This window comes from Hemicordylus capensis, chromosome 6 (genome assembly GCF_027244095.1).
Source record: "Hemicordylus capensis ecotype Gifberg chromosome 6, rHemCap1.1.pri, whole genome shotgun sequence".
Classification (NCBI taxonomy): domain Eukaryota; kingdom Metazoa; phylum Chordata; class Lepidosauria; order Squamata; family Cordylidae; genus Hemicordylus; species Hemicordylus capensis.
Window position 1 is genome coordinate 9,619,149 of NC_069662.1, and position 10,952 is coordinate 9,630,100.

Here is a 10,952-nt window from a genome sequence, read left to right on the forward strand (position 1 = left end):
AACTGGGAGCATCTAATCAGGCAAGCAGGTAAATATGACTTGTAGCATTAGCTCCTAGGGTTATTTTTCATAGGTGCAACATTCTTAGGAGCACTTCACTATGCTTAAAACCATTGCAAAACTCCATGGGACAGAATTCTGGGAAGCAACAGGAAGATGTGTGGTGTAGTGGTTAGAGTGTTGGACTGGGACCAGGGACATCGGAGTTCAAATCCCCACTCAGACATGAAATTCACTGGGTGACTCTGGGCCAGTCCCTTATCTCTCAGCCTAGCTTAACTCACAGGATTGTTCGAGGGATAAACAACCACTCTGGGCTCAATAGAGGAAGAGTGAGATATAAATGTACTAAATAAACAAATAAATAAACTCACTCTGGGGCTTAGTTGGTTTGGCCATTAACAACCATTAACTGGCCACAGCTCAATGGCTTTTACACAGTGCCATTATGGCCCAGCTCCTGATACACTGTCCTGTCCCTCACCTGTACCTACCTGCCATTTCTCTCTTCTTCCAGAAACTTAGGATCAACACACGTGTAGGCTCAAACTTTGAACCAGTCACTTTTTTTGTGTGTGGCTTGCCCTACCTCAAAAAGTTGTTATCAGGATAGAAGGGGTATTCCATGTACATAGCCCAACTCCTTGGAGGAAGGCTGAATACAAATGTGAGTAATAATTATTCATGTTGTTGTCTTTGCTTAGAGGGTCAAGAGCCGAGTTCAAATGTCTACTCAGCAAGCTCTCTGGGTGACCTTGGATCAGAAACTCTCTCAGGCTAGCCTACCCATTGTGAAGAATAAAGAAAGGGAGAGGAGAGGGGGAGAGGACCCTGTGCACCACTTTGAGATCCTTGGAGATCGGGCGGGATAAAACAGAAAGTTATTCCTTTAAAAAAAGGAATATTCCTTATAAAAATCTTCCTTATATTATATTCCTTATAAAAAAGGAATAAATTTCCTTTTTTTAAAAATCCCACCCTGTTCAGGGTGTAGCTGTCCAATGCACAGTGACAGACGATATCTTGAGGATTTGGGAAAGAGGAAAAAGGAGTTTTGGCCACTGGAGGGCCCGAATGTAGACAGAGCCTCATTTCTGCCAGGACTGACGAAACCACCTTCTCTCTGTTGGGAATTTTCTGTGGTAAGAGAATCCCTTTTTAATTATAGCAGAGTGCACAGAGGCACAACACAGTGAAATTTACTTAGGCATGCGTGTATGCTGAGAGTAAAGTAACTTGGAGCCAATTCATAGTTTCAAATCAATATATAAGGCATTTATTAAGGAACTCCATTCTAGATAGGAAAGTGAGGAGTTAGGATCTCTAATCTATCTGTCTAGCTGGATGCAGATGGATTCTGCATCTTCTCTGCACACATGGTGCAGAGAGAGGAGCTTGCCATGTTGCAAGGTAGAAGGACAGATAGGGAAGAGAAGGAGGAAGTTAATCCCTAAGAGTACCAATCCACATTTCAAAAGGGATAGTGTCAGAGCAGTAGAGAAGCGATGACCAATGTCTTGACCCTCTAGCCCTCTGACTCACTCGTCTGTCCTTCACTGTCTGAGACAAGAGACAGCGCAAAGTCCTTAACTTACAACACTCTCTACCACCTCTTCAGTGCAGCTTCCACATTCCCTACAGCTTCCTTTCAGACATGACAGCTTGGTGTGCTGGACTCATGACCATTGCGCTTGTGACCACTGGCAGCATTGTGACAGGTAAGATTTTATGTATGGCTTCGGGGTCTAGGGGTGTGATTCTCACCTAGGGTGCAAGAAGTCTAGGGTTCAACTTCTGGACAAGCCCTGGCAGGAGTAGATGGGTGGCTCTGCCTTGAGTAAGAGCTAGGGTAGCAGCGTAGCTGAAAGACTGAGCTGTGAGTCTGAAGTTCTCCAGTTCAGATCTTGCCTCTGCCATGAATTCACCGGGTTGCCTTAGAAAAGCCTCTGAGTTTCAGCTGTCATAAAGGAGGACCATAGCTCAGTGGCAGATCAGCTCTGCTGGTGGCCAACATTCAGACTAAGGCGGCTCTTGCACAACAAAGGTGATCATGTAGCTGCACAAAGTCCTAAAGTGGCACTCCTGCACAGACATTCCCTGCAGGAACAGGTTTCCCAAAGAGAACATAAGAACAGCCCTGCTGGGTCAGGCCGAAGAAGGCCCATCTAGTCCAGCATCCTGTTTCGCACAGTGGCCCACCAGATGCCGCTGGAAGCCACAGGCAGGAGTTGGGGGCATGCCCTCTCTCCTGCTGTTACTCCCCTGCAACTGCTACTCAGAGGCATCATGCCTTTGAGCCTGGAGGTGGCCTATAGCCCTCCGACTAGTAGCTATTGATAGACCTCTCCTCCATGAAGTTATATCCAAACCCCTCTTAAAGCCATCCAGGTTGTTGGCTGTCACCACATGTTGTGGCAGAGATTTCCACAAGTGGATTATGTGAGGTGTGATGATGTGTCTCTCTTCCAACAGAGAGACACATCACAGGTTGTGCACCTTGTTGTGCAAGGATGTTTGTGCTAGTGCAACATGAGTCTGAAACACAAACTCCCAGCATAGCAGAGTGAGGTATCACATATTTGTGATTCCACAACTTTTTTGCAGAACATAGGAGCACAGGTAGCTGCCTAAGCCTTATACTGAGTCAGACCTTTGGTCCATCTAGCTCAGTTTTGTCTTCACAGACTGGCAGCAGCTTCTCCAAGGTTTCAGGCAGGAGTCTCTCTCAGCCCTATCTTGGAGATGCTACCAGAGAGGGAAGGGAACTTGGAACTTTCTTCATGCAAGCACACAGATGCTCTTCCCAGAGTGGCCCCATCCCCTCAGGGGAATATCTTACAGTTCTCTCACATGCAGTTTCCCATTCAAATGCAACCAGGCCTGCTTAGCAGACAATCCATGCTTGCTACCACAAGACCAGCTCTTCTCCTAGATAGGTAGCAAGGAAGGCAGTAGCAAGGAAGACTCTCTGAATGAGATCCTGGCGAGCTGTTGCTAGTCAAGGCAGACCATGAGAGTGGTACATAAGAGCAGCTCTACTGAATCAGGCCCAAGGCCCATCCATTCCAGCATCCAAAGTGGCCCACCAGGTGCCTCTGGGAAGCCCACAGGCAAGAGGTGAGAGCATGCCCTCTCTCCTGCTGTTGCTCCCCTGCAACTAGTACTCAGAGGCATTTTGCCTCTGAGGCTGGAGATGGCTTATAGCCCTTACTAGTAGCCATTGATAGACTTGTCCTCCATGACTTTATCTAAGCCCCATCCCACAGGGTTTAACGGCAGCTAATGGAATAGGATCCAGAAGTGCAAGGAGAGAAGAAGAGGCTGCTGGCAACTTGCCCACTTCGTTGCCACTTCCAAAGCTTCCCAGAGTCATAGGAACATAGGAAGCTGCCATATATTGAGTCAGACCATAGGTCCATCTAGCTCAGTATTGTCTTCACAGACTGGCAGTGGCTTCTCCAAGTTCGCAGGCAGGAATCTCTCTCAGCCCTATTTTGGAGAAGCCACCAGGGAGGGAACTTGGAACCTTCTGCTCTTCCAAGAGTGGCTCCATCCCTTAAGGGGAATAACCTGAAGTGCTCACACTTCTAGTCTCCCATTCATATGCAACCAGGGTGGACCCTGCTTCGCTAAGGGGACAAGCCATGCTTGCTACCACAAGACCAGCTCTGCTCTCCTCTCCAGTTGGAAAGGGGTCTGGCCCCACCAGGCGCATGGGTCTGGGCAGCATTTAGCACTTGGCGTCAGGTGCTGCAATATGTTGGGCTGCCCCTGGATTTTTCAGACTTTTCCTTGGGCTGCCCTTGAGTGTTCTCCCATAATGTCGCTGAACTCAACCCTCCCTTCTTTTTGGGAGGAAAAATGCAAGGACTGTGCTTCTGCAAAAGTAGTACATGGGCCAAAATTAGCTGGGACCACCAGGGCGCTTTCCAGATTAGCTGCTCAAAAGCAGCTAAATGCCTCGTTCAGGCAAATCTCAGTCAAAACGTAAAACCTGCCGGGGGAGCAGTCTCGTGAAAACCAACAACCCAGAAAAATGACACTTTTTTTTACACTGGATCAATGACCTCATAGCACTAAATAGCAGTGATTAAATTCAAAACAAGGCATCCGAAATATGAACGGCACCCTGTGGTGGTGGACTGTGGTGTCACGACATAGGAATTGTGGAAGCACATTTCAGAGATATGTCCTCCTGACCCCGTTTTAGGGTCTAATGTAGAAAGCGCCCAGATTGAAAACCATGATGTAAATACGATAAAGAAACAGACAATAATAAGATATATATTTCTTCTCAGGTCCTAAACAGTCCCTGCAAAGGATCCCACGGGATGACGATAGTGGCGAGGCTTCAACCACATCAGGTCAGTGCAGATTGTTTTGTTACGGGACAAATGGAATTGGTTAACATGAACCAGGTTCCAAGAGGCATTTAGAGCATCCCTAGAGCATTATTTATTTCAGGATCACGAAAGGCAGAGTACAGGTCAAGAAATCTGACCAGCGCTGGGCCCCGAGGGCATCCAGCTGCTAGTTTATATAGATCAAAACCAGCAAGCAAATCAAAAAGCAAATGAAACAGACTCTTCAATAATGTTTTTGTCATTAAAAATAGCTGTATTCATGCAGTGCCAACTAGCCTTGGCATGAGCTACTGTTTTACCCGCTTCTTTTCTGCTGAGACGTTTGTCTCATACCCTTGGCATTCTTCTTGTTCAGGCCTGTCGAAGTCCTAATGGCCTAGGAGCCTGAACCAAACTTAACTGTGAGCCTGGATTAAACTTCCCTGCATCACTGTCACCTCTGCTAGAGAAGGCGCTTATTCACAACAGCATTATGCTAGCACAACATTCATTTTGTGGTGCTAAAAGGAGACAACAGCGTTTGTTATTCACAACAGCAAGCTCCCAATGTCATGTAACTCACCTGCACAACAGCCTTGTGCATTCACAGTGTCCTTCCACAAGTGCACCGTTGGTCAGGATGCTGGCCAGTGTAGATACACCCCTGTTCCCTATTCCTATTGCATTTAGCACCAAAGACTTCTGCCTTGTGGGGGGGGACCGGCATCTCCCTAGATTCTGCTAGGAACCTAGGAAATGGCCTTATACTGACTCAGACCCTTGATCCATCGAGATCAGTATTGTCTACACAGACTGGCAGTGGCTTCTCCAAGGTAGCAGGCAGGAAAGACCAGCTCTCTTCCCATGATACTTAGCTTGTCTCGTAGAGAAGTTTCTTTCTTTTCCAGCCAATCTGTGTCCCTGCACTCAGGGCTGCTGTGACAACCATTGGTTCCAGTACAAAGATGCTTGTTTCCTGCCAGTTTCCCAACCCCAGATATGGAGGCAGGCTGAGGTAATGTGATTTTTGTGTGTGTGTGTGTGTGTGTGTTTGTGTGTGCGCGCAAACCCTCAGGCAACAGGAGACAGGGAAGAGGACACTTCCATAAAGAGCACTTTGAGATTTTGTTGCTCATGGCCAAAAGTCGGTTTCAAACATAACCTCCACGTGGCAACTGAAAAATGGATCCTTATGTCAGTGATCCCCACGTTCCCATAACCGTAAAGATCTATCTGGAGAGCCATGCAAGATCAGACCAAAAGGTTAGTCTAATCCAGCGTCCGCAGTGACCTCTGGAAAGAGGAGGCAATGACCCTCTCCTGCTCTTGCTCCCCAGCAGAAAACATTCAGAGGTAGACTGCCTCTGAACATGGAGGTTCCATATACCCATCATGATAGCCATTGATAAATGTATCTTCCTCCGTCAATGTAGCCCTATTCACACACTATGACCAACACACGTACAATCTGTACACTAGATGTACACAGGTAGTTATTCATGTGTTGCACTGAATGCAGGTCAATGTTATGCTGAATACAATGTTACACTGAACGATCTTGCACTTCAGGGGGCCTGGAATATAGGAAGCTGCCATCTACCGAGTCAGACCATTGGTCCATCTAGCTCAGTATTGCCTGCACAGACTGGCAGCAGCTCATCCAAGATTACAGGCAGGACTCTCTCTCATCCCAATCTGGAGATGCCAGGGAAGGAAACTGGAACCTTCTGCACACAAGTATACAGGTGCTCTTCCCAGAGGGACCTATCTTACAGTGCTCACAAATGTCACCTCCCATTCAAATGCAAACCAAGGTGGACCCTGCTTAGAAAAAGGGGATAATTCATTTTTGCTACCACAAGACCAGCTCTCCTGTATCCTGGTTTACCTTTTAAATGAATGTACAAACAGCCATTCACATACAGGGAAAACCTGTATGTGTGTGTACGGACATCTGAGCTCAGGTACAACATAATGTCTGAATAGGACTACTGTGTCACAGGGATGAGTAGGAACGATCTGAGAAAATCCTCTGGCATTTCTCCTTGGGTGGAACTCAAATACTTTACACATTTCTTTAAAAAGAAAGAGCCCTAACATCTAAGCTAAGGTATCAGGGGCAGCTCTAGGAAGTGATTGGGGAAGCTGCACCTGTTGAATTTCTGCCTGGATGCATCCCTCCCCAGCCCAACATCCAGCTGAAATAACAAGGCAAAGTGTGGCTGCTCGGAGCCTCATTTGTATAGCCAGCATAATATAGGAGACTGTACAAAGTCTTTGCCGCTTTTATTATTATTATTATTATTATTATTTTACATTTATATCCCGCTCTCCAAGGAGCCCAGAGCGGTGTACTACATACTTGAGTTTCTCTTTCACAACAACCCTGTGAAGTAGGTTAGGCTGAGAGAGAAGTGATTGGCCCAGAGTCACCCAGCTAGTTTCATGGCTGAATGGAGATTTGAACTTGGGTGTCCCCGGTCCTAGTCCAGCACTCTAACCACTACACCACGCTGGCTCTCTTTATGGCACAGAAGTTAAGGTGGGTATTCCCTGGCCCCATGCCCAAACTGGAGGAGAGCTGGTCTTGTGGTACAGAAAGAAGAGCAAAAAGAACCTGTGAACAAAAAAAATAACTGGACCAACTCTCAACACACTGAAGACAATCAACTGATATGGAATAGACTGAAGTGAAATATGTAACAAAGAACGTATTTATGAAATAGACAAAGCCACCTGGCCAAATGCAGACACTCAAAACACAGAAATTAAATAACTGAATTCAACATGAAAATGCAGCATACAGAACCAATGAATCTACAGAACAACAACAATATGAAAAACTGATGAATGGTGTATATATAGTAACCAGGCAGAGTCCAAGATGTATTCCGGATAAGGAGAAGTACATGCAGTTCAGGTGATGAGTCCTTGAATTTAAAAAAAGGAAGCAGCCTGCTCTGTGATGTATGCAGTATGGTCTTGTGGTACAAGCATGAATTGTCCCCTCTTCTAAGCAGGTTCTGCCCTGATTTGCATTTGAATGGGAGACTATGTGTAAGCACTGTAAGATAGGGGCCCCCAACCTGCGGCCCTCCAGATGTTGATGAAATACAATTCCCATCATCCCAGCCATTGTAGCTGGGGATGCTGGGAATTGTAGTTTGGCAAAATCTGGAGGGCCGCAGGTTGGGGACCCCTGCTGCAAGACATTCCCCTGAGGGGATGGGGCCACTCTGGGAAGAGTAGCTGCCTGCTTGCATGCAGAACGTTCCAAGTTCCCTCCCTGGCATCTCCAAGATAGAACTGAGAGAGAGACTCCAGCCTGCAAGCTTGGAGTAGTTGCTGCCAATCTGCGTAGACAATCTTGAGCTAGATGGACCAATGGTCTGACTCGGTAGAAGTACCTGTGTTGACCCCCTGTGACACCTGCCACAAGTTCCCTATGGAAGGAAAGTGAGACAGACATCTTTACGAGGAATAAAAGAAACCCATGCAGCCATCGTGTCATGCTGAAATATACAGCTGTTTGCTTTGACAGCAGGTACACAGCCATGGATAGGGAATAACCACTTGTATGGCCAGGAGTTGTTTTTTCTTGTGATGGGTTATCTCATCCTGGCAAGGGGGTAAGAATTTTGGTTGGGCCAATAAATCTGGGCCAATTGGCATTCGGGTGCTGGAAAGTGGTAGCCGCTCTAGCCACTCTGGTTCTGCATGCGTATTTCACTTCAGAAAAACTGCAAGGAGGAGTACGATGCCCATCTAGCCTCCGTTCACAGCCAGGAGGAAAACAACTTCATCTTCTACCTGATGGGGCAACAAGAGGAATATTGGCTTGGAGCTTGGAGAACTGAGGTAAGTGGAGTGGGAGGCATGGTGTGCACAAAACGGGGGTTTGCATGGGTGAATCAACGTCATTGTTTGCCGAGTTCTGAAAATGCTACCGTTCTTTAGTGTAGAATCCAAGGAAAAGAGTTGTGGCATGTAAGGACAAAGCGTGGAGTGCAACCAGGAATATTAATAGTTTAATGAAATAGATATTGTGTACAGAGAGGCATGTGCAGACTGCTTTTCAGTGCTCTTGCTGCTGGCTGGGTGTTTTTTTTAGCCCCGCCTCTACTCCAGGACTGGAATACAAGTAACTAAAGCCCCATTCAAAAGCTGGGCTGGATCAAGGAATGGGTTAACTAAAAACACCACATAATGCACCATCCAGATCATTCATGCCATCTACACCTTTACATATATGACGTAGGGTCACATGCCCATGTGCTCTATTTCCCTACTATATATTTTGAAGGATTTTGTTTGTGCAAAATAAAGTCTTACTTTGTGATTCTCTACAAACACCAAATTTTGTGTAAACAATCCTGCCACTCAAATTAGCTGAACACACTACTCCTTACACCAGAATATGCTGGGTGAAAGGTTTAAGTGATTATTTTTGGATTTTTAAAGAAGAAATTCTGGATATAATAATCATATTTCAGAAGTTATTGTTCTCAGTCGATTTTTAATACTCAATAATCAGATCAATCATTCCAGCATTTCGATAATGACCCTGTCTAGATTCCCTGCAAAGAGCTGAAAAGGAAAGCAAAATAGGAGAAAAGGGCTTCATGGAAGCAACCTTAGAACTGCTGCAGTAATGCTTGGGGTGGGAGTTGTAAAACTTCCCGGGTTCTTTAACCAAGTACGTGATAGATGGCGCCTCACATGTGAGGAATGCCTTCCCTTCCCTGCACCCTCCACTTCCCATGTCTCCCATAAATCACTTTCCTCTATACTGTATCAGGGCTGCTCAAATATGACCCTCCTGTTTTTGGACTACAGCTCCCAGCATCCCCAGCCACAGTGGCCAATAGTCAGGGATGATGGGAATTGTAGGCCGACATCTGCAGGAGGGCTGAAGTTGAGTAACCCCGCTCTGTATGGGTAAGGGCCTGAACTTAGCTCTCCTCATTTCTCAGACGATGCTCTCTTCCTGGTGTGTGTGTGGTGTTTTTAACCTTTCTTTTGTTTTGCTTTGCTTTAAAACGGTTGGCTTCTTAGGGCCCATCGTCAGACTGGCGGTGGACTGACAACTCTACGTGGCAGTATGAAGCTTTTCGGCCAAACGTGCAACCTCAATACATGCAGCATCACATCCTCGTTGAGAAATCGCATCGTGGTAAATGGACTGGAGGGGAGAGTGGGAAAGGGTCCTCGCAAGGGCTGTTCTCATGATGGTTAAGTATCCATCATGAGAACAAGTAGGGCAAGAACTCTACCCAGCTATGGAAGCCGTGTGTGCTTCCAATTTTCAGTAATGTGTGAATTAAAAGGTAGGTCAGAGGAGAGAAAAGTGATTGTGTGGGAGGCAGGCATTTCCTCCTACCTTGGTTATATGCTGGGTAAAAGTGCTGGGTAGGATGACATAAGAACATCCCTACTGGATCAGGCAGAAGGCCCATCCAATCCAGCATCCTGTTTTGCACAGCCTGATTAGGCAGGTTGCTTTATTGGGGGAGGGGAGAGAGGGGTTGCTACCTATGTGCCCAGCATGTTTTTTGCTCAACACTTTATTTTCTTTAAGCCCCCCACCCCCCGGTTTATTTAAATGAGCTCTGGAAGGGAAGGAGAAGTGGCTTCCTCACTAACACAAGGGACAGCCAACCAACACTCAGCCCAGCTCTAAGTGTAGGGGAGGCAGAATTGCTTCATGGTTCACTGAGACTGGCCAATCAGAGCTGTGCAAATAGGGTTTTGTGGTCTAATGCAGGAGAATGGTCCTCCCCACAATCCTGAGTGCACTCCTTGGAACAGGCGGCTATATACACATGGAATATTTATTATTTATTTGTTTGTTTGATTGATTTCTAGACCGCCATTACAGAATAAATTGCTCAGGGCGGTGAGCATGCTTCCATGCGGTGAGCATGCTTCCATGCAGTGAGCATGCTTCCATGGTGGACTCCTAGCTGAAACAATCTACATTTGTCATTCTCAGAGGGCTCATCCAGAGGGTGATTTATTCCAACTTCAGTGCGAGTTCCAATGAGAGGTGTAACAAGTCATCCCCATGAGGCTCAAGGACGTTGCATAAATTCTTAGTTCCATCTGCTGGTAATCTGGAAAAGCCATGTCTTTTTCAAGTTAGATTAAAAGTAGCAATGAAAAGTCAGTGTTTTCATGGATTGCCAACAGATGGCGCTAAGAACTTAAGCAATCATGTGGATGACCCATTACATCTCCCATTGGAATTTGTGCTGAAGCTGGTATACGGTAAATCAATGTCTAGAAAAGCCCAGAGTCTCCAATGAAATAGATACATTAATAGATCTTTGAATGCATTTCTTAGGGTGTAAGCAGTCCCTGGGAACATTAGAGGTCAGTGAGACTGAGAGCGGGGGGCGGCGGGGCGAAAATTTAAATTTCTCATGTGAGAACACACTGTCTTCTTATTGGAAAGAAGGTTGGTCTTGTGCTGCTGTGTTTAGCTGAGGTGGAGTATATATGTGAGAGGAGATGTGGCATTGCTTATTGATTTATATAAACAATAAGCATTTTATTATTTATTGGAACAGTGATTCCCCTCCCACCTCTTCGTCAGAAGCAACTAAGAAT

At 46.1% G+C, this 10,952-nt stretch overlaps 1 protein-coding gene across 1 annotated transcript; it reads left to right on the top strand.

Moving 5' to 3' along the window:
- The first annotated feature begins 1,654 nt into the window (after window positions 1-1,654).
- LOC128329721 (C-type lectin domain family 10 member A-like) lies at window positions 1,655-8,601 on the top strand. Its single transcript, XM_053261335.1, has 5 exons — window positions 1,655-1,718; window positions 4,299-4,364; window positions 5,252-5,358; window positions 8,079-8,201; window positions 8,563-8,601. Exons 1-5 carry the CDS (start codon window positions 1,655-1,657, stop codon window positions 8,599-8,601), a joined length of 399 nt encoding a protein of 132 aa, XP_053117310.1.
- Window positions 8,602-10,952: the final 2,351 nt, after the last annotated feature.

Coding starts and splice junctions, on each gene's coding strand:
- LOC128329721 (XM_053261335.1), top strand. CDS start 1,655: ATGACAGCTTGGTGTGCTGGACTCATGACCATTGCGCTTGTGACCACT. Junction 5,359..8,078: donor AGATATGGAGGCAGGCTGAG/GTAATGTGATTT, acceptor ATTTCACTTCAG/AAAAACTGCAAGGAGGAGTA. Junction 8,202..8,562: donor TTGGAGCTTGGAGAACTGAG/GTAAGTGGAGTG, acceptor TGCACCATCCAG/ATCATTCATGCCATCTACAC.